This window comes from Trichechus manatus, unplaced genomic scaffold (genome assembly GCF_000243295.1).
Source record: "Trichechus manatus latirostris isolate Lorelei unplaced genomic scaffold, TriManLat1.0 scaffold00005, whole genome shotgun sequence".
Taxonomy (NCBI): domain Eukaryota; kingdom Metazoa; phylum Chordata; class Mammalia; order Sirenia; family Trichechidae; genus Trichechus; species Trichechus manatus.
Window position 1 is genome coordinate 27,715,813 of NW_004443941.1, and position 24,394 is coordinate 27,740,206.

Here is a 24,394-nt window from a genome sequence, read left to right on the forward strand (position 1 = left end):
TGGCCATCTAAGATGCATCAATTGGTCCCAGCCACCTGGAGTAAAGGAGAATGAAGAACGCCAAAGACACAAGGAAGGTATTAGCCCAAGAGACAGAAAGGGCCATATAAAACAGAGACTTCAGCAGACTGAGACTGGAAGTAGATGTTGCCCAGCTAACACCAATGATCAACCTGACAGGGAACACAACAGGGAGTCCCGGATGGAGCAAGAGAAAGGTGGGTTGCAGAACTCAAAGACAAGACTTAATGGTCTCACTGAGACTGGAGGAACCCCGGAAAGCATGGCCCCCGGATTTTCTATCAGCCCAGAACTAAAACAATTTCCGAGGCCAACTCTTCAGACAGGGATTGGACTGGACTGTGGGACATAAAGTGATACTCGTGAGGAGTGTGTCTCTCAGCTCAAGTAAATGCAAGAGACTAAATGGGTAGCTTTCTGTCCGGAGGTGAGATGGGGAGGCAGAGAGGGTTAGAAGCTGGCTAAATGGACATGGGGAATCAGGGGTGGAAAGGAGGAGTCTGCTGTCACAATATGGGGAGGGCAATTAGGGTCACATAACAATGTACGTATAAATTTCTGTATGGGAGACTAACTTGAAATGTAAACTTCATTCAAACTAGAAAAGAAAAAGAAAAATTTAAAAAAAGAAAAGACTCTATGGAGCAGTTCTACTCTGTCACACGTGGTCGCCATGAATCAGAATTGACTTGACAGCAATGGGTAAAGATAATCTTCTAATTTAGGAAAAACCAAAACCAAACTCATAGCCATTGAGTCAATTCCATCTCATAGCGACCCTACAGGCCAGAGAACTGCCCCACTGGGCTTCCAAGGAGCGGCTGGTGGAGTCAAACTGTCCACTCTTTGGTTAGCAGCCATAGCTCTAAACCACTGCACCACCATCAACCTGCTACCAGTTAAGAGTGGCCATGAAGATGCTGAGACTATTAAATAAAGAAATGCAACACGACAAACGGTGGTCCAACCTTGACTCTGACAGGTGTCAGTTCAGAGTTACAACGAAATGAAGACAAGGAAGTCCCCTCCCTACATTTGATGCTGTGACCTTTTCTGGATGCTTATCTAGATATATATTTCGTGTTACCCTGTTACTCTCATTAATTTTACACGTCTGTATCAGTTTCTACAAGGAGCCCTCGTGGCCCAGTAATTAAGAGCTTGGCTGCTAACCAAAAGGTTGGCAGTTCAAATCTACCAACCGCTCCTTAGAAATTCTATGGTGCAGTTCTACTATGTCCTATAGGGTCGCTATGAATCGGAATTGACTCCATGGCAATAGGTTTTATCAGTTTCTACATAAAAGCATTATTAATTTCTAGAATTATACAATGTTAAAATCAGAAGAGGAGTTATAATCTAGTTAAATCCATTTCATTTAAAGATGTAGAAAATAAGATGACAAAAGATTAGATGTCACTTAATTTATATAGATATCCTTTAATACATATAATAAGTTGAAGAATATTATGACCGTTTAAAAGCACCGAACACTTTCGGTTAAACAGTAATACTATTATTAACAGCCTGTGCCAATAAAGTGTTAGGTTATTAGTAACTTATCTAAATGACTCTTGTTTTAATTCTTCTTAATATAGTATAGTCAAACATTTTCTGCCATATTTCTTTTCTTTATTCTAAATATATCTTTGAGAAACTCAGTCAGGATAATTTAAATTCTCCGTATGCCCTTGATACAGAGAATACTTGCTTAGCTGTGCTACAAGAATGTAATTTGTTACAGGTTAAAACAGCAAAGCTATAATATGTTCAAACAAAAGAATCCTTTGTCATATACTTTCTACATAATTTTGAAGGACATGTTTCTACAGGGTTTTGATTTCAATCTTAAAGTGGCTGTCTGTAATATGCTAGATTGTTGCAATATCATTACAACATATTAGTGCATTATGAATATATTACTGATACTAGTCAAGGGTAAGGACCATTTTTATTATATTCGTATCCCTAGTGGCTGGCATATAGTGGGCACTCAACAAATACTAGATTAATGGGGGGACAAGTGAATGAACAAACAACAAACCAATGGGCAGAGGGAAAATATTTATTTGGGCTGGTATTACTTTAAGAAATCTTGATGCCAGTGGAAACTAGGTTTAATCTCTAAGAGAAAATTTAGGTACAGATGACTCAAGCAATGCACATAAATCAGGCCTAGGAGAAGGGATGCAGAAAATAATGTAAGGGAGAATTTTAGACAAAATCAGTACTTATCAAGCAGCTGCAATGGGAAAATGAACATACTTATGTTTTCTTTGGCTATAAGGAACATTCTATTTTCTAATACCAGGAGAAGGAAAACTAGAACATTTGAGGGTTAGAATAAAAGGGAAAAGAGTGTCCTTGGAGAACAGGAAAGACTGAACGCAGGCGGGTACGGGAACAAAGAAAGGGAAGCTAGGGGCTTTTCATGCTGGCTAGCTTGTGCTGACTCAGAAATGGATTTGTTATAAAACATCTATCGTGTAGTAAATAATTACCATATGTCAGGCAATGAAGCTAGCTTTGCATTCATTAATGTATTTAATCAAATAGCCCATAAGTTAGGATCTATCATCTGCCCTTTACAGATGAGGACCCAGAGGCCCAGACAAGGAAAGTAAGTTGCCCTGATCACTCAGATCCAGGCCAGGCTGATGATGCCAGAGCCTGAGAGGAGAGTTGCGTCAGTTCACGAGAACCTGACAGCCCAGGGTCTGGCAATCTGGTTTATTGACTTACCTCCCTGTGGCTCACAAAGGTGTCAAATAATCAGGATCGCTAACAGGAGGGGCAGTGAGAGCAGAATGCTCTATGACCAGACTTCTGTATGACACAGACAAATGAAAAACATCAGCTGGTGCTTAGTTATATTTTTAGGTCTAGGGTGGCAGTGAGTGAGATCTCCATGTGATGAAATGGACACATGGTCAGAACTGCGAGACCTCAAAGGCAGATCTTAGACAAGAACGATGTCCAAAGGCATCCCTGATTCCAATGGCTCCCTACTCATCTGCTCAGCAAAGACCCGCTGGACCTCAAGTACCAAGCATGGCCCCAGGAGACGGGACAGTTCCTTCCCTCTTCTGGCGTAAGCACGTGCCTGGTTCTCCTGCAGGATCAAGGCTTCCTCTTAACAGGACTCGCTTTTTTAAGTTACAGAATTTGGCTTCAAACGGTAATACTTCCTTAGTGTTTCAGATACAAGAGTTTTTTTCTTAGGGGAGGTCTTGCATTATATTCATCTTTGTGCCTTAACATCTAGTATAATACCTACAACTTGACAGGTGCTCTATTTATATTACTTGAAGCAAGAAAGGAGAGAGGAGAGAACGAAGAAAGACTAAATAGCCTTACAAATAGGTAAAATTTACAAATAATGAACAGCTAATAAAGACCTAATGTGTAAAAAATCTACTGAAAATCACAAAACAAAAGTCACTTCTACATCTTTCTCCCTACATGTTAATGGAGATGCACCACAGGCCACCTGACCGGGTAGTATAGATGGGTGCTCCTTTTAAAAAGCTAGAATACAACACTAACACAAGGACAGGACAGAGCAAGATCTTCCTAAAAGTATCAATTTGCAAAAGGCCAGTGATACATTTTTGACTTGCTTTAACGACAATTCAGAGAAACTGCTTCTCTGAACTGAATGACGAAGGATTCAGGTGTGTTGACAGGAGCCTTATGTAACCATGGCCATATTGCAAAAAAGTTTATAACAACAAAGCCTAGATGAAGGTGGTGGGTGAGGTGACGGGGCGTTACAAAATCTGTATTTTTAGACTTCAAAAGTTCAGATAAAAATTTAGGTATGATGCCAAGGTTTCCAAAGGGAGGTACAGAAGGCTGCTGTTAGTTGCTATGGAGTCTGCTTAGATTCATGGTGACCTTATGTATAAGGGAATGAAATGCTGTCCAGTCCTGTGGTATTTTCATGATCACTGATAAATTTGAGTCTGCTGTACAGGCTATTGTGTCAGTCCATCTCATTGAGGGTTTTTCTCATTTTCGCTTACAAAAGACAGAACAGTGCATAAAAGGGACTGGCCTTCCTCTGAACAGCAACAAGTGTCAGGAAGGCAGGACAGGCCCAGATGGGTGGAAGCTTACGGGAAATTTAAAGATGGCAGCAACAACCACCACAGCAACAGTTTTATAAACTCTATTTTAGCACTAATTCCATGGGGCAAGAATCTGATGGTAACATGTAACTGAGAAAACTGACATTCCTCAACTCCAACTCTGTATTAGTCATCTTCATCAAACATATTCTTACAAAAGAAAGTGATAAACAATTAAGGTTGGAAGAATATAAAGCTCAAGATAACTGATAAATCAGAAAGTGAGCACCTATCTACATTAAGTCATTCCAAGTCTCTGTGCTGAGATAATTATATCCAGAGGCCTACAGAGAACCTGCTTATAGAACCACTGTGTATGTTTCTGAGAGATCAGAGAGAATAGAAAGAGATTTCAGAAAACTAAAGAAGATCAAATGTCAATTTAAGAGGGACAAAGGATTCTAAAAACTATAGAAAACTAAGCTTGACCTTCACAACTTAAAATTTTGCAGAAAAAATTATTGAATATGATTTGTGTTCAACAAATGCTCTCAATGATTTTTGACATTTAGGAAAGAAAGCATTGATCACCAGGAGCCAGCACAGGTTCATGAAGAACAAGCCATCTGCCCCACTAATTTCATTTTATTTTTAAAATAGGGTCTCCAGCAAAGTAATGGTGTAAATATAATGTATTCTGATTTCAGTTAAGATACAGGCCAGATGTTTCAAGACTTCCTTGTGGAGATGGAGTTGACATGTTGTTAGCTGAGTAACACCACTCAAGGAGTGAGGATTATCAGTTCAATGCCATTTTGCAGGAAGGCCTTTAGTGCTACAGGGTTCTGTCTTTGGTTTTGTATTTTTTTTTTTTTTTAAATTCAACGATTTAGAAGAGGACATATAAGGGGTGCTTATTTAATATAAACTGGGAGGCATAGATAAAGTATAAGATCACGTATCAAGAGTCAAAAATATCCCAACTAGTTTGAAAATGGTTTAAAACTACCAAAACAATTTCCTGTTAAATTTAGCCATGCATTTACATTATTAAAAAAAAAAAAAGTGTTCAAATACAGAATGAATGAGAATCACTTAATGGCAGCTAATGGGAAAAGCACCTAGTGATTCTAACTACTTATAAACTCAGTATGAGCCAGTATTTTACTCTTCGAAGAACTAATGCAAATGTAGGCTACATAATAGCACTGCACTGATCAGACCAAATTCTAGAGTACAGTAGTCCCCCCTTATCTGTGGTTTTGCTTTCTGCGGTTTCAGTTACCTATGGTCAATCGAGATCTGAAAATGTTAAATGAGTAGTGTGATGAAATCTGGAGCTGTCCTGCTCCATCCAGACCAGGACCATATTCACTTAAGTTTTATTACAGTATACTGTTATAACTGTCCTATTTTATTATTAGTTATTGTTGTTAATCTCTTACTGTGCCTAATTTCTAAATTTAATTTTATCGTAATTTCTAAATTTAATTTTATCGTAGGTGTTGTGGATTGAATACTGTTCCTCTAAAATGTGTGTCAACTTGGCTAGTCCACGATTCCCAGTATTTTGTGATTGTCCCTAAGTGTTGTAAGTCCTACCACTACGATGTTAATGAGGTGGGATTAGCAGCAGTTATGTTAATGAGGCAGGACTCAATCTACAAAATTAGGTTGTGTTTTAAGTCAATCTCTTTTGAGACATAAAAGAGGGAAGCGAGCAGAGAGACATGGGGAACCTCATAATACCAAGAAAGCAATGCTGGGAGCAGAGTGTGTCTTTGGACCTGAGGTCCCTGTGCTGAGAAGTTCCTAGACCAGGGGAAGATTGATGACTAGGACCTTCCACCAGAACCAACAGAGACAGAAAGCCTTCCCCTAGAGCTGGCACCCTGAATTTGGACTTTGAGCCTCCCTAAACTGTGACAGAATAAATTTCTCTTTGTTAAAGCCATCTGCTTGTGGTACTCCTGTTACAGCAGCACTAGATAACTAAGACAATAGGTATGTATGTATAGGACAAATCATACTATATATAAGGTAAGTCCAGTATCATCCGTAGTTTCAGGCATCTATGGGGGGTCTTGGAAGGTATCCCTCGCAGATAATGGGGGACTATTGTATTTCCTCTGTTTCTGAGCCTCACATTTACATAAGAACAATGGCATGTTGTGTGTCAGTAAGAAGATGGGAAGGATCAAGAAAGTTCTAGAAGCTAAGTCACCTGAGGAATGGCCAAGGGTATCAAGGATGTTTATTCTAATGGAAGAACTAGGGGAATTCAAAATTCTTTTAAACATGAAGAGTACTTTTGTCCCCTCACAGAAGAAATGCAATATACTATCGAGTTTCAGAGGGCATGGCCTGAAGACATGATTGGAATCTACATGGAGGCACAGTTGGGGTTAAAAAATGAAGCTGACTCAAAGGATTATGGCTGCCATAAGTGCAATATGACACCCTCTGGGTTAGTGACCTTCTTGACACTGGATGACCTTAGCAAGGGTGCTGTAGACAGAGATGACTGGGTGGCTGGGAGATGTACTTCAAGGCCTCTGAAGCTGTGCCACGACACTACTGGACACCAAGGAGCTTCTGAATACAATGAAACAAACATGAAAACCAGAATAAAGGAGCAGCTCTTTTTTCCCAAATGACTGTGTATTTGTTTGTGTAAGTATAATTTTTTTTTTCTTCTTTTAGGTTGCCAAGGGAATGTCATGAACAGGAGTGAAAAAGATATTCAGTCACATAATATGCTTTGACGATATCATATTAGGCCTCGGAAAAAAATATAATCTTCTATATACTCACTGTTTTTGCACTGACAAGTTCGACAACCATTGTGATCAAGTTTGAAACCATAAATGCAGTCCTTCTCCGTCAGGGTGCAATTTGATAGCTCCCCACATGCAGGTGGATCAATTGTGATATAGGTTGGTTCTAATAATAAAAAGAGAAAATAAATAAATCAATGAAACGTATCATTACCTGTACAATGCTATTCAATCTTTAAAATCCCATACTATAGTAAGATACAAAAATCTAATCAATAATTCTCATCAAATCCCAAACTTTTATTCTCTCATCATGTCTTTAATCTCTGAAAAAGAACAATTTTTTAAACCAGACTTTTGAAAATCTGAATGATTTGATTCTTTATGTTTACCTAATTTATGTATTTTTTGGGACCCTTGCAAAATACTTTTCTGATGGTCGGCACTATAGGAAGCAGATAAGACAGGTTAAAATTGCAGCATTCCCCTCTTATCTGTGGTTTCACTTTCTGTGGCTTCAATGACCTGTGGTCAACTGTGGTCTGAAAATGTTAAATGATTAGTGTGATGAAATCTCATACCATCCCACTCCATCCTGCCTGGGGACCACATTCACATTACTTATTATGTATATTGTTGTAACTGTTCTATTTTATTATTAGTTATTGTTGTTAATCTCTTACTGTGCCTAATTTATAAATTAAACTCTATCATGTGTATAGGACAAAACATAGTTCGGTGCCATCCGAGGTTCCAGGCATCCATGAGGGTCTTGGAACGTGTCCTCCACGGATAAGGGGGAACTACTGTAATTCCATTTAATTTAACTATTCTTCTACTTCTTCCTGATGTTTCATGAGTTTACTTATTTTTTATAATAATCAAGACAAAGCTGTCAACTGGTAATTAACCCACACCCCATTTCACAACACTTCTGAAATCTCTTAGCTTTTTTTTTTTCAAATTAATAAATCAGAGACATTTTTGAGATAAGTTTCTTTTACATGTGATGCTCATTCATTTATCACAGATGCCATGATGGATGACAGTGAATAGGAGTTTACATTCAGGGCCCACAGGCTTATGGGTGGCACAGTAAGATATAAACATTTGGGAGAAAGAGCGACCAGTCATTCTGGAAACAGATGCAGAGACAAAACCAAGGCCTAAGTGAGGGTCTACCTTCTCCACCATGCTAATAATTCAGAACTGTTCTGGATAATAACAGTAATTGCACACACTTACATAAGGCATATTATGTGTTTATTTAATGTTTGTAGTGCTTTTCATAAATGCCTTCAAGCCTTATCATAATCCATTTAGGTGGGTGCTATCACTATCCTCATTGTACAGATGAGAAAATCCTGTCCAAGATCACACAGTTAGTAAGGGACTGAGGATTCAAACCCAGGCAATCTGGATCCAGAGTCACACTCTTAGCTTCTGGGCAAGATAAAGTCCGTTGTAATGGCACCTGTTTTGTACTGCACTATAAATGACAGCTTATATAACATCTGATTTGGGAAGAGTGTTGTCAAAGAAAGCAGCTACACTAACATGTTTATGGAGCATCTTTTCAATCAAAAGATACTATGAACTGCCTCAGAGTAAGCGGTTTCTCACATCTTTGTGATGGAGCCAAGTACAGAATGTCTTTACCTATGATTTTACAGATGGTAAATATGAGGTGCAGAGAGGGTAACTGGTTTATCTCAGTTTACAGAGCAACTCAGTTGCAGGCTGGGAATAGAACAGAGCAGAGTTTCCTGACCTCTAGCCAACACTCTATCCATTAGTTCATATTGAATTCTCAAGTTTCATCTCCTGTTACCATGGAAGACAGACCAAAATAAGTATTTTAGTTGCCATGGCCCAGATCAAGAGTTCTAAGTTTTTATCCACCTGCTAAATGGGGACAGTGATTCAGCTCTTCACAGGTAGCAGGCAACTACGAATTACCACAGAAATGCTTTGATCAGCATTCTCCCGGTAAAAATACTTTTTCTCTATTTTTATTACAATATACACAGTGTGAAGAATATCTCCCCAAAACTTTTATATAAACTTTTCGCTGCTATAAAATCTCTAATTTCCTCCAATGGCCAAAGTACCCTTTCTGATAGATAATTGTAAACATCAAAAAGTAGCTTAAGCCAAGTTTTAAGACACTGAATCACACTTCTTCCAAAAGTAGTTTTAGTTTAAGCAAGTTTTAAGAATACTGAATTAAATACAGTATTTCTATTTTCCTACATTCTCTCAAAATTCACCGTAAGCATCTTCGGTTGTCAAACTTATATACTTTTCTCTTTATCACTACTGTTATTAGCCCTCCAAAATAGTAATTCCATTTCAGCCTTCAGCCACAAAACTGCAAATTATTTAGTCAAAACTGCTGTAGCCACAAATACAAGACAGAATGAGCAGGGGATGAGTATCAACTCTAAGCCACTTCTCATATCACAAGAAGGACAGAGTTCTATGTTCTAGAGAGTTAGTAAACCAAGGAGGAACTCTGAATATACTTTCAGTGCTTTAGCAGACAGCTTATGGGTGGAGAAACGTCTTCAGTACTTGTACTCGGACCAGAACCGGGTGTTCTTTGTTGACATTTAAGATGTGAAGTGGATGAGAAACTTTCACCTTCAGAAAATATGGGAAAAATATTCTAAGGCAGATAAAACTGACACTGAAAATGCATAATAATCACAGGATGGCACAGAATTTTGCTTTTAGTTAATTCTAGGGATTTGTTAAGAGAATGCATTGCCCCTCTTTTTCAAAGATGATCTTTCATTTCTGAATGATTTTTCTGCCAACAGTAATTAATGTATGTCTTATTTTTGATACATATTATGACTAATGGACAGGATTAGGGAGGTTGTGATCTGTGGCTGGAAAGTAAAAGAAATAAACTGACCATCTTGTTTGAGGATCAGAATCACGACAGTGACTTGATCAGCCACACAGTATCCAAATGGTTTTATCATCTTCAGTATGTCTATTAACATTCAGCATAGTATCTTCTGCTCAGTTGAACAAGAAAAAAAAATATGCATAGAAGGGCTGTTCATTATGTGCTAGTCCCATGATGCTGTTAGGTGCCCCTGAGTCAATTCCAACTTAAAGCGATCCTATGTACAACAGAACAAAACACAGCCCAGGTTCCTGCACCATCTTCACAATCGTTCGTTGATATGTTTGAGCCAATTATTGCAGCCACCCACTGTGTCAATCCATCTCGTTGAGGGCCTTCTTCTTTTTCACTGACCCTCTACTTTACTCAGCAAGATGTCCTTCTGCAGGGACTGGTCCCTTCTGATCACATGTCCAAAGTACATGAGACGAAGTCTCGCCATCCTTGCTTCTAAGGAGCACTCTGGCTGTACTTCTTCCAAGGCAGGCTTGTTTGTTCTTCCGGCAGTCCATGGTATATTCAATATTCTTCACCAACACCATAATTCAAATGCATTAATTCTTCCTTCCTTATTCATTGTTCAGCTTTCCCATGCATACGAGGAGATAGAAAATACCATGGCTTGGGTCAGATGCACCTTAGTCCTCAAAGTGACATCTTTGCTTTTTAACAATTTAAAGAGGTCTCTTGCAGCAGATTTGCCCAATGCAATGCGTCGTTTCATTTCTTAACTGCTGCTTCCATGGGCTTTGACTGTAGATTTAAGTAAAATGAAACCCTTGACAACATAAATCTTTTCTCCATTTATTATGATGTTGTTTACTGGTCCAGTCGTGAGGATTTTTGTTTTCTTTATTTTGAGGTATAATCCATACTGAAGGCTGCAGTCTTTGATCTTCATCAGTAAGTGCTTTAAGTCTTCACTTTCAGCAAGCAAGGTTGTGTCATATGCATATCGCAGGTTGTTAATGAGTCTTACTCCAATCCTGATGCTGCATTTTTCTTCATATAGTCTGGCTTCTCAGATTATTTGCTCAGCATACAGACTGAATAATTATGGTGAAAGGATACAACCCTGACACACACCCTTCCTGATTTTAAACCACGCAGTATCCTCTTGTTCTCTACGAACAACCGCCTCTTGGTCTATGTACAGGTTCTGCATGAGCACAATTAAGTGTTCTGGAATTCCCATTCTTTGCAATGTTATGCATAATTTGTTATGACCCACATAATTGAATGCCTTTGCATAGTCAATAAAATAGAGGTAAACAGGTTTCTGGTATTCTCCGATTTCAGCCAAGATCCATCTGACATCAGAAATGACATCCCACATTCCACGTTGTCTTCTGAATCCAGCTTGAATTTCCGGCAGTTCCCTGTAGATGTACTGCCGCACTTGTTTTTGAATTATTTTCAGTGTAATTTTACTTGCATGTGGTATCAGTGATATTGTTCGATAATTTCCGCATTCCGTTGGATAACCTTTTTTTTGGAATAGGCATAAATATGGATCTCTTTCAGTTTATTCGTCAGGTATCTGTCTTTCAAATTTCTTGGCATAGACAAGTGAGTGCTTCTAGTGTTGCATCCATTTGTTGAAACATCTCGATTGGTATTCCGTGAATTCCTAGAGCTGGTTTTTTGCCAATGTCTTTCAGTGCAGCTTAGATTTCTTCCTTCAGTACCACTGGTTCTTGATCATATGCTACCTCCTGAAATGGTTGGACACTGACCAATTCTTTTTGGTACAGTGACTCTGTATTCCTTCCACTTTCTTTTGATGCTTCCTGCATCGTTCAATATCTTACCGACGGAATCCTTCACGACTGCAATTTGAGGCTTGAATTTTGTCTTCAGTTCTTTCAGCTTGAGAAATGCTGAACACGTTCCTCCTTTTTTGTTTTCTAAACTCTAGGTGTTTATACATTTCATTACAATACCTTCCTTTGTCTTTTTGAGCTGCCCTTTGAATCTCCTGTTTGGCTCTTTTACTTCATCATCTTTTCCTTTCACTTTAACTACTCTATGTTCAAGAGCAAATTTCAGAGTCTCTTCTGACATCCATTTTGGTCTTTTCCTTTTTTCCTGTCTTTTTAATGATCTTTTGCTTTCTTTATGTATGATGTCCTTGATGTCATTCCATAACTTGTCTGGTCTTCAGTCATTAGTGTTCAAGGTGTCAAATCTGTTTTTGAGACGGTCTCTAAATTTAGGTGGGATATACTCAAGGTTGCAGTTTGGCTCCCTTGAACTTGTTTTAATTATCTTCAGCTTCAACCTGAACTTGCATATGAGCAATTGATGATCTATTCAGCAGTTGGCCCCTAGCTTTGTTCTGACTGATGATACTGAGGTTCTCCACTGTCTCCTTCCACAGATGTAGTCGATCTGATCCCTTTGTATTCCATCTGGCGAGGTTTACGTGTATAGTTACCATTTATGTTGTTGGAAAAAAAGGTATTTCCAATGAATACATCGTTGGTCTTGCAAAATTCTATCATGCGATCTCTGGCATCATTTCTATCACCAAGCCCATATTTTCCAACTACCAGTCCTTCTTGTTTCCAACTTTTGCATTCTAATCACTAGTAATTATCAATGTATATTGACTAAGTTTGATCAATTTCAGACTGCAGAAGTTGATAAAAATCTTCAATTTCTTCATCTTTGGCATTCTTGGGTGGTGTATAAATTTGAATAATAGCCAAATTAACTGGTCTGCCGTGTAAGCATATGGATATTATCCCATCACTGACAGTGCTGTATTTCAAGACAGATCCTGAAATACTCTTTTCCACAATGAATGAGATGTGGTTCCTGTTCAGTTTGTCATTCCCAGCATAGTAGAGCATATGATTGTCTGATTCAAAACTGTCAATAGCAGTCCATTTCAGTTCACTAATTCCTAGGATAACCATCTTCAAGCGTTCCACTTCATTTTTGACGACTTCCAGTTTTCCTTCATACATTCCACATTCTGATTATTAATGGATGTTTGCAGCTGTTTCTTCTGGTTTTGAGTCGTGCCACATCAGCAAATAAAGGTCTCGAAAGTTTGACTCCATCCATATCATTAAGGTTGACAACTCTACTTTGAGGAGGCAGCTCTTTTCCAGTCATATTTTGAGTACCTTCTATCCTGAGGGACTCATCTTCCAGGGCATTGTCAAATAATGTGCTGTTATCCATAAGGTTTTCACTGGCCATTTTTTTCAGAAGTAGCTCACCAGGCACTTCTGCTCAGTCTGTCTTACTCTGGAAGCTCTGATGTAACCTGTCCACCATGGGTAACCCTGCTGGTATATGAAATACTAGTAGCATAGCTCACAGCATTACAGCAACACATAAGCCACCACAATACGACGAACATGACAGATGAGCGGTAGAGTCCTACAATGCTGTATGTTGAATAGTTTATGTCAACAAGTCCTACTAGATGTCTTCCAGCTTCAGATGATGTGGCAGAATGCAAGAAACAAAAAATTATGTTGTGTCTCTAAAATTAACGTTTCCCCATTCACTGATTACGTACATTAGAGGGAAGAAATTAGGAAGCATCCATTTCAAATTCTTACACCCTCAATATTCATTAAAACATGGGAAAACTCAACAAAATCATTTTTTCATGAAAACTGTCAATTTACCCTAGAACTATTCAATCTCCCCGATAGATTAGGCTGAACACAACAACATCCATTGTGATATATTAAATATAGACAGAAGTTCAAATTTCTCTCAAAGGCATTTTAACATTTTTCATCTAGTTTTTTTGACATTTAACAAAATGAGTATTGTTTTTCTATTCAAATACAAGCCAGAAAAAATTTCAAAAGCCTTTTGGGAGTGGTAAAGCATGTTTTTTGGGTACTTACTATTGTTATCCTATGTCACTGGAGTAACTGCTGATTTGTAATAGACATATTTGCAGGCAACTAGCTGTCTCCTAATACTTCATCTGGAGTCATGTATTCCATTACCCTTCCATCATTCATTCAACATTTAGCGCTTGATTTCCTAGTGTGTCAGGCCATATCTATATTGGTCAGATTTCTGTGAGAATATTTTCACAAGAGAAATATGCAACTACACATTATCTAGAAAAAGATCTGATATTATCATTAAACAGATCTGAGAGTTGGCTTTCAGTCCAATATTTTAGAATGTAATCTCAGAACTGATTCTATTACTAACAACAGGGAAATTTTTTGAGAAAGAAGTACTGTGATACTGCCGATATTCAATTTAAAATTCTATACCATGAACTCCAATGTGAGGTACACTTAAGACCATCCTGAGTTAAACTATTTTAAATCAATATGCAATTTTCCATCCTTAAAGAATAGCCTAACGAATGACCAAGAACTTGTTAGATTTTTAATGTAGTTTCTATTCCAGAAAGTTTTTGGTAGGGAAAGGGGTGATTTAAGAATATCTAGAATCATGGCATCAGAGTATGATGTAAAATGACTGTATTCTTCTAATCCAATAAGGAATCTTTAGAAGTGTTTGTGAAGTATGTGAAGTGTTCATTCTGCTGATTAAAACCAAAACCTGCTGCCGTCTGAGTCAATTCCGACTCATAGTGACCCTAAGGGACAGAGTGGAACTGCTGCATACGGTTTCCAAGGAGCAGCTGGTGGATTTGAACTGCTGACCTTTCGGTTAGCAGCTGAACACTTAAGCACTGCGCCACCAGGGCTTGGCTGAAAGAGCATCCTGAAATTGTATATCAGAACTTGTTATTATTCTATACCTTTCTCTAGGCTGTGCAGCAGTGCTCTGAATATGGGAAGTACCCTCATTGGTCTTGGCCTGTAGACCGGAAAACTCTCATTTAAATCCTACATTCTGTGCTCCTATATTACATGAGGAAGAGCCCTGGTCAGTGGCATCACTAGGGGGGTGCAGGGGGTGTGGACCACATCTGGTGACACTATTAGAGGGGATGATGACAAAATGACTGTCCATAAAATTTTTGTGCAGTATTTCAGCAGAAATTTTATTTTTTATAAAAGCATCCCTGTAGTTAGTTATAACAACAAAAAAATTTTTTCATAAGCCCAGCTTACATGTATCAATATACCTAAAAGGCTAACACTCTATGCTAATTTACTTTTTGAACCTTCTAAAGCACTCTGGTCAGAGCTGTCATTATTACACAACTACAAGGACACTTCAAATCACGTGGTTCATCTGCACACGCTACAACCACGCACTGCTGTTTCCATTACTGTCGGTGTTTTCGAAGTGACTGATTTCGTCAAATTTTCTGGTGTTTTAGCTACAATATTGTGGTAATTAGCATGGGGAGTGACACCATGAGTTACCGCACTGGGTGACACTAACCCTAATGATACAACTGGCCCTGGTAGTGCAGTGGTTCAGTGCTCAGCTGCTGACCAAAAAGTCTGTGGTTCAAACTTATCAGCTGCTCTGTGAGAGAAAGATACGGTAGTCTACTTCTCTAAAGGTTTACAGCCTTGGAGACCCTATGGGGCAGTTCTACTCTGTCCTATAGGGTCGTTATGGGTCAGAATTCTACTTGATGGCAATGGGTTTTTGTTGTACATTACATGGGGTATGGCTTCAGATTGTACATATCTCACCAGGAGTACATGCCTTTCTACAGGGATGATGGCCCTCCCCGTCTTTGGTGAGTTTGGAGACTACCAGTTCAACAGCGGTCCTGCAAAGACTTTTCGAAGCATTTATGCATGACTGTACATTGATGCCTGTTGCTTGGAGCCAAGAGAATTATCTCCTAATGGTTGGGTAGAGATGTGTCAGTAGGCTCCTTTCAAAGAAAAGTAACAGTCTTGGATCTCCTCATTTAGGAGAAGAAGAAAATACTTGAACAAAGGTGGGAACTTGGGGAGGAAATATTCAATGAAGCACTGCTTACAGGACCACCCTAAAATTTCATCTCATTGAATCAGCTGAGGAATTAAAGAAATACCTTAATTTCCTCCAAAGGAAGAAGGCTTGAAACAGCAGGAATTCATTGTCTTTGGCTACAACTATTTCTAAAGGGAACACTGGAACAGATTCTTTGTGGAGAAGATTCTAGAAATATTTTCTGAGCCCAGAAGCAATAAAGAACAAAAATGAGTGGTTGTTATGTCTGTATCCCCACTGTTTCCTACTCTGCATTGTAGTGGGAACCACTGCTTTCCTCAACCTCTGTGGTTTTCTTGAATGATTTTTAAAGATTGTCCAAGCACCTTACACTGTCCAGAAGAGCTATTTTTACAAGAACTGTTGGTATTTTGTCAGGAGTGCAGATGTTCCGCCTCCAATTTTTAACACAAGACTTAGATAACAAAATTCTGAAAAAAAAAAAAAAGTTATAACATGTGATAACATAAACATTAACACAGACATACACTGGCACCTTATTTTATTTTTATTTAAAATTTAGGGATGAATATTTCTTTCCTACCCTAGGAAGCCCAGAGAATGCCTTATCAGTGAAAACATTTCCAGGAAAACATTCATAAGAATAAGAGAGCCCTAGACACTAAGTTTCTGAAGAACAACACAAGTACTTTATACTGATGTTCAAGTGTTTCCTAGGAGCAATTTTATCTACTCAATAATGGGAAATTTAAGGCACTGTGACCATACGAATTTGTTCAAGAGTATGAAGTTAAAATAAAAATGATTATTCTAACTCCAAGGCCAGAGCACTAGATCATACAATAACTTATACTGGATTATTCAGGAGTTATAAACTTGTTAAGCAAATCTAAGCTCTCTACTTTCTTGCTTTTTGTCATTTTATGGGAAATTCTCCAAAAGGAAGCACTGGAAAGAATTAAAACTCAAATTCAACATCTTAAAATGCTAATTAAAAACTTTACAACAGTCCTAGAATGGTACTGGATAGTTTAATGACTTTAGGACAATAATAGAACAAAAGGAATAAATTTTGACCTTCAGTTATTTAAAAATGTGTAAATTTATGTCAATTTGCTTCTGAAAGAAAGTATATAATCACTGATTTTCACAATTCAAGTATATGTAGCTTAAAGGAAAATGTTAATGTGTGTTTTAAATTTGTTGTCTAATCTGTATTATTTCATTGAACTTGTGGGTTTGAATCAATCTATACAAGGTTCTTTTCATTACCTTGATTACTACAAGCTGGTTATCACTCATAAATAATACTAATTATCTCCATTCAGAAATATGTGAAGCACTCTTTCTGATTAGCAACCTGGGAAGGCTGACAGCAAATTAGGAGTTCCTGAGTATGGGTGGGTGATTCTGGAAAAGTACACTTGTGAAGGCTCACAGAGCCACCCTTCCTCAATCTGCAGCACTGCCTTCTGTCAGGAGGGTAATTAACTTTCGTGCCAGATTTCGAATCATTTCTGAGAGTGCTGTGCTCTGGGGAGACCGGCAGCTCGGAGTGTGCCTGGCTGTGGGTAGCAGCTGTCCACCACAGTCCTTGACTTATTCACATCCAGGGATGGATTACTAATCTGTAGTGCACAATTTTACCTGTTTTTCACCACATCAGTGATGAAATTGTGCACTGCAGGTTAGTAAGTAAACAAAATTAAGCCCGTGCGTACCGTGCTTACTGGTTAATCTGCCTCTGTTCACGCCCATACGTCCGCTCTTAGCCACCACAACATACACATCCACTTAGACAAGTCTGGAAAACATCACTCTCGGCAAATTTCTACAAAAAGCACTTTTTAAAGGCAGATACATTCTTACATTTTATAAGATAAAAAAATTCAAGTAGAGGTAATAAGATAAATGAAACCAATTCGCCTCTTATTTCTCTTAATCTCTCTCCTTTGGGGCTTTAATAATGGTTTGTATATTTAAAGTAGCTCTTCTCTGTAGATTCCCAAGTCTGCTTACATGATTGTGAGAGACAAGGATGAACAATTACGTTCTCTTTTCAGACCTAATTCAGGCATTCGCTTTCTTAAGTTTTTTTTTTAACTAGACTTGGTTTTCCGTGAATATTCAATGGATGGGAAAATGTCAAACTTCATTCACTTTATATGGCAGCCCAAGACTAAATACATCAGGCCTCCTAGTGTCCTGCCAGTTAACGGTAGCCTGTCCAGGGCCATAAAACTGGAGATAAGGCTGGCCAATACAAAACTAGAGGAGATATCTTATCTGTTTTACTGTATCTTCATATGTCATTCTGTTACCACTGTCGATTTTCAGATGTGACCCGTAACTAGTCAGAAAACCATTCAAGTAAGTCACCAAATTGTCAACATAACTGCAGACTGGGAAGGGAAGTATAATGAAGATGAGATTTTCCCAAATGAAGCTAAAGGGAAACTTCTATTTATTAAAGTAGACAAGGAAAAAAAAATGATATAAAAATCCCATAATCTGGAAGTGGGAACTTCCATGGAGTATGAATCTGTATTTCAGAAGGTCTTTATATTATAGTCATGGAAAAAAAATCTCCTACAGTTGGAGTTTTCAAATTCTTTCAGCCATTACACATTTAGTTGTCCTTTTTTCCTTTGTATATATTTCTCATAACAACACTTACATCTTGTGATTTCTGAAGAATTTATCTCAAGGCAGTTTCTTCCTTTTATTTTAAAATGAATGGTGTGAAAATGTTCCTAAGATTTGTATTATTTTGTGGTCAGATAGAGAAACAACCATATATTTATTTTAGACCTATTTATTAATGTTGTATACTTTTTCCAAGGAATCTTGGCTGTTGGATTATTCTTCCTTTACCAATCTCATTTGTAATAGGAAAAGACAGTAGTATTATAACGAGATTATTACTAAAAGACCACAAAGACAAATTAGAAATTTTTATATATAGTGGGGTATCTTTTTCCAGGAATTCAGTTTCAGACATTCACAAAATTATCACTGGATTCCAAGAATAATGAAGACCTTTTATACTTGCTTTATATTTTATTCCTGTGTTCTTTTTATTGTTCATTTTCAAAGGGAATACACTTTGGTAGCTTTTAATTGGTTTACAAAATAATGGCTCCATATTTATATGTACGTGTGTGTATTTGTATACAGATTTTAATAGCTTTACTTAATCGGGGGGCAGGGTCAGAGCGTCAGAGTTCTGGTCATCTCAACCCAACCCTCTGGGAAATGGCGAGGACCAGGAGGAAGTGTCCTGACATTAGGGACAATGCTTTATTCATTGTTTATAACCTTAGTACCTAGCACAGTACACAGCCCATAGCAGTGTCTAATGAATAAACAATGGAGGAAAAAACATCAGAATGCCTAAAGTAAGGGCACATTATTAGATGAAGCTGTAACAATGGGCTGCAACAACGGGCTCAAACATAGCGACTGTGAGGATGGTGCAAGACTGGGTAATGTTTCATTCTGTTATACATAAGTCAGAGCCGACTTCTGAGTCAGAGCCGACTCGACAGCACCTAACAGTAACAACAAATGAGATGAAGCAGGGCCCCTAACTCAACATGTAGCCCAAAGGTCTAATTTCCTAGCTGTCAGGGGATCAGACATTAAGTTCCTTGGGGTCCTCACCAACATGGCAGTTCCCTGTACATAGTCGGTACTCAATAAATGAGCTCACTGAAACAGCAAGCTAGATCAGAAGGTTGTTGTGAATTTGACACACTGCTAATAGCGAAAACTGAATGAAAAATCCCCAAACCCAAGCAGTCCAAAATAAGAACCTCAGTGGTGCAACTAAGTTGCCAGAAACGGGTTAAATTATGATCTGTATCTTTGACTTAAAAAGGCATGGAAGTACACAAAGCCTTGTACAACGTATCCTTTCAAAATTATTAACATAAAATTTGACACCCAAAATTTCAATTAGCTGAAGAATTCACTTCAGTAACTATACCATTCCTTGATGGTACCAAATGAACAGTGTTGCTAAAATAGTCCTGAAAATAGCTGGGAACTCATTCAACTTAGGAACTCGTCTTGTACGAGACGAAGTATGGACATTTTTGCTGACTGCCTGGTAAATTACCAGACAATTAAGCAAATACTGGTAAGAATTACGCGAGAAAAGGGAGGAGTCTGGACCAGAATGCACAAGAGTCGGTGGTGGTACTCAGTGCTTGACACCCTGAAAGGGGCTGAGTGGGAAATTTATTTTACTCAGTGGGGACTTGAGTACCAATTGTCAGAGCCCAGGGATGGATGAGGCTGGGCAGAAGGCAAGCCTGAGAGGGCAGAGAGAGCTGGGGAGAATAGTTCAGTGCACTCAGGATGAAGGATGTTCCTAGGTTGGGGGAAGCAGGAATGAATAAGTGAAGAAGGCCATAGATCCAGCCTTCCTGGAGGCCAAGCAGGAAAGTCCAAAGTCCAGACAGAGGGGCCTAGGGCAAAAACCTGGATCAAAGGCTAGGCCACACAGTGTCAGAATTAACAGTAAGTGAGTCACAGTAAAGAGAACAGGGTACCAGGAGCAAGAATGGCTTTTGAATCTGAGCCACACCTCAGATTCTGCATCTGTACGATGCAGATGATCCAGTGTTTTAATATTTACTGTGTTATTTTCCTCTCTCAATCCCTTCTCAGGAAGGAGGTTTAAAGAGAAGCAATGTCAATGACATGGATTTAGAGTAACGAGAGTTAGTATGAGCCCCTGCTCTTTCATTACCTAAAGTGTGAAACTGAACCTCTCTGGGTTTCTATAGAATAGGAATATTCCTACTCACAATATTACTTCAAGTGTCAATGAAATTGTAAAGAGGAGAGTACTCTGTAAACTGTAAGGGCTACATGAATATTAGCTGTTGTTGTAATCACTGCTGTAATGACTACCCTGTCTGCTTGGGGCTAGAACTGGTCTCAGACTACGGCTAAATAAATGAATTATGAGCTCTTTCACAGGCTTTAAATGTTCAGCTGATAAATGGTATGACACTTGGCTTGGCATTCTAAACCCTGACCATTGTAACTTAAGCATCATTTTCTATCTCCACTGATAACAAGAAAAGCATGCGGGATGTGGGTGAGGCCGAGACTTTCTTTCACGGTCTGGTAAGCTTTGGAGAATATTAGTGACCAGTCACCGGAGCCTTTCACATTTGCTGAGTGGCAGTCTGACATCATTGTTTTACATTTTGACTATATCTATGGTGTCGCTAAGAGAACAGAAATCTCTAATCTCATAGTAATCAGCTTATCGAATGTGAACTGAAACAATGATTTTGTGTGTCTGGCAAACCCTCTCTCATGATGGGAGCCTTGCTGGGCCTCTGGGGACAAGGGCAAACCCATCACAGTATCATTTATACTGTTTTGGTAGCTTTGCCAACAGCTCTGCCACTCTGAAGTTGAAATTAAAGTTAAAAAAAAAAAAAAAAGATGACATCTCTAAAAGCTGTTTTTGATCCACAAATCTTAGTTTCAGTAGGTCAGTGATGTCAAAACTTACATCAACAATAAGAGAAGTTCAACCAGTACAGTTTTCTTATCAATCACTTTGGGAGTTTTTTGCACACTCATTTTCTTAGGGTCTCTGTCAGGGGACTGTGTAACATCCCCATTAAGCTCATCTGGCTCTGGGTGCCTAAAACCTCCCTGGAATCTTTTTGAAACCTGGTCTCCAGAAAGGATAAGATTCATGGTCTTAAAGAGATTTAAGCTTGTTGATCCTTCTCAGTATCCAAGGCCTGAGGCCATCCCAAATCAACGGCTTATTGTCTCTAAACATTTTTTGACTTCACTAACAAAAGAGGGGCTTTCCAATTAAGTTGAAAAAGAATATCATCTTGTGTTTTCCTACTGATGGTCAAACTCAGTGTGGCATGACCACAAGGCAAAGCACAGACATAGGCAAATGGTAGACACTCAATAAACAAACAAGTAAATACACCTCACTTCATTCCAAAATAGATTCAAGGCAGCCAAAAACCATATCACATATGAACACTTTTTTAAAGTGAGAAAACGGAGACAAAGATACATTTTTAGTAGAAAAAAATCAGATGCAGCCAGGCATGGGCTCAGCACAGAGTGCACTGTGAGGTCCTGCACTGGCTGGGGCAGGGACATGGCTTACACATCACAGTAGCCAACGTGAAACAAGAAACACAACCGCTATGTGACTCTCAGGCTCCACAGGACCAGGTACTTGCTGCCTGTAGTATTTTCTTAGGGATTCTTAGTACTGCTGCTTCACTAGGGTGCTGCAAAATAAGAGCTGGAGCCTTGAACAGAATCTTATTTTTGCTTGGCAGCTAACATTCAATTCCATGGTCGCAAATGGTCTGGATATCTGAAGTGGGCTCTGTTTCAAACAAACATGATAAACACAGATAAACTCTCAGATGTGAAAGTAAAATGAACTTGATGTGTAGGTACTCTATACAGACAAACTTTAAATACAAATTTGTTCAAATTGCTAATATTCAACTCAAACGCAAAAAAGTATAAAACAAAATGCATCCACATCCCCTCGGGTTTCTGACAAATTTCAGAAAGTGCTAAATGTTCAATATTACCCATTCCATATCAAATTTAGATCAAAATGATGGTATGGTCCTTGGAGCGAGAGCTGGCATTGCTGAGTCCCCAGGTCGGATTCCCCACTGTGTACTCTGGGTGCTGATGTGGCACCCGCCTGGGAAACTCACCAAGACAGGTGGACATGTGGGTTAAATCCTGATTCCTTTCACCTCAGCAGCCACCTGTGATGGGCACATCACTACACAGCCAAGAGGTGTTCTTTAATGCACACTTACACTCCTTCAGTCTGTTCTATTATTTTGCAATAACATTGGAGCAGGCATTTTATACTTTTGTGTGACATTTTACTTTCAATAACCAGAAAGACACAGAACAGAAAATATTTTTAATAGAGCCTTTAAAAACAATTCATTATCTCTAATAGCTAACCCTCATGTATTAAACAACATGATATCACTTTGTTCAAGATAAATTTAAGACTATACAATGGAACACAGTTTGAAATGGTACAATCAGAAGCAGAATTGGAGAACTAAAATATTAAAAATAAATTATACTGGAATCACCTCCTTTTAAAAAAATTATCCCTATAGGGAAATTATTTTAGCCTAATTTATTTGAAAATATGTTTGAAAGGAGCACCTGCAATTTCACAAAAGTGTTGCAATATAATATATGACCATTTCAATATACGCCTCTAGCCCCTAGAAGTCATAAAAATACTATGTAGTAAGTGAATTGATAGTTGTTATAAACACATCAGGAGTTATACTTACAAATAAGTATTATTGCTAAAAGCACTCACTTTTGGATGCCATATGCTTGTGCCAAAATGCTGTTCATGTTAAAATTCTATTTGAAACTTTTCTTCAGAGTTGCTTTCAGAGCAAATTACTATGTCATAGAAGACCAAATGCCTTTAATTTACTGTCACTTTTTGCTTCTTTTGGGCAGTTTTACCCAGCTAGATCGCTCATCTCTTTTACCAGACTTAGACTTGAATGAATGACTTGGTTATTTCCTAGAGTCTAATAAACCTTCAAAGTTAAGGGTTTACAAAGCTAACGATATTCAAAAAGATGTGCTGCAAGCCTGGAAGTCAGTTTCAACAGAGAAGTACCAAAAATATTTTGAATGACTGTATTGCTGGAATAGGTGTACAGTTTCCCCCACATAACTATTCTCAAAGGAAAAACACTTCACTTGGTTATGGTAATCTTGGCATGTTTATAAATAATCTCATTACTGTATAGTCAGACCTTGTATTGGGGGGAACAGACACACTTCCTATGAAAAATGCCATCAAGTGCTTTAAGTACAGGCATGTTGAGACCAATTCATTCCTTAGAACTGAAGCAAACAGGCGAAGGAGGTAAAGATGAGGACTTTGAAACAAGAGGGTCTGATACGGCTATGGTCAGGAAAGCAGGACATGTCTTGAAAGCTAAATGCGATTACTAGCTAAAATGTTAAATTCTATTAGGTTGACAAAAGCTAAAAGGACATCAATTGTTCTACTTCTGATCAATGGTTGTACAAGAAAGGAGATGGAATCCTTCTTTTTAAGACCACAAGACTTTCTGAAGGGCATGTCTCTTACTAACCTTCATTAACTTCTGTTTGGTTGCCTAAGAGTTGTCTCTTATCCAAAAAAAGTTTAACACAGTCCCAATAGAGATTGTGTTTATTTAAGCTTGCTGGAAAAACATTCCTATCATTTCAAGAATGACTAAATATTTTTCATTCACATAGTTAGCATTCCAGACTATGTTTTCCTGCCTCTGTTTGATTAGATGAAAATTAGCAGGCCCAAGTCTGAACTATGAGATGCAATTATTATCTTAGTAGGAAAATTATGAGACGCCCAGCAATAACACCCTTGAAATAAAAAGTAACCTATCCCTGGACAATGAATAAGGAAGACCGAAGAAGAATTGGTGCCTTTAAATTATTGTGTTGGTGAAGAATATTGAATATACCATGGACTGGCAGAAGAACAAACAAATCTGTCTTGGAAGAAGTACAGTCAGAGTGCTTCTTATAATGGAAGATGGCAAGGCTTTGTCTCATGTACTTTGGACATGCTATCAAGAGGGAAGAGTCCCTGGAGAAGGAAATCATGCTTGGTAAAGTAGAAGGTCAGCAAAAAAGAGGAAGACCCTCAACGAGATGGACTGACA

General features: G+C 38.4%; 1 protein-coding gene across 1 annotated transcript in view; it reads right to left on the reverse strand.

The window, feature by feature from the left end:
- CRIM1 (cysteine rich transmembrane BMP regulator 1) overlaps positions 1 to 24,394 on the reverse strand; it is a 262,328-nt gene that overhangs the window by 52,153 nt on the left and 185,781 nt on the right. The window contains exon 8 of the mRNA XM_004369565.2: positions 6,906 to 7,034. Within this exon, the coding sequence (XP_004369622.1) occupies positions 6,906 to 7,034 (129 nt within the window). The remainder of the gene's footprint in view (positions 1 to 6,905; positions 7,035 to 24,394) is intronic.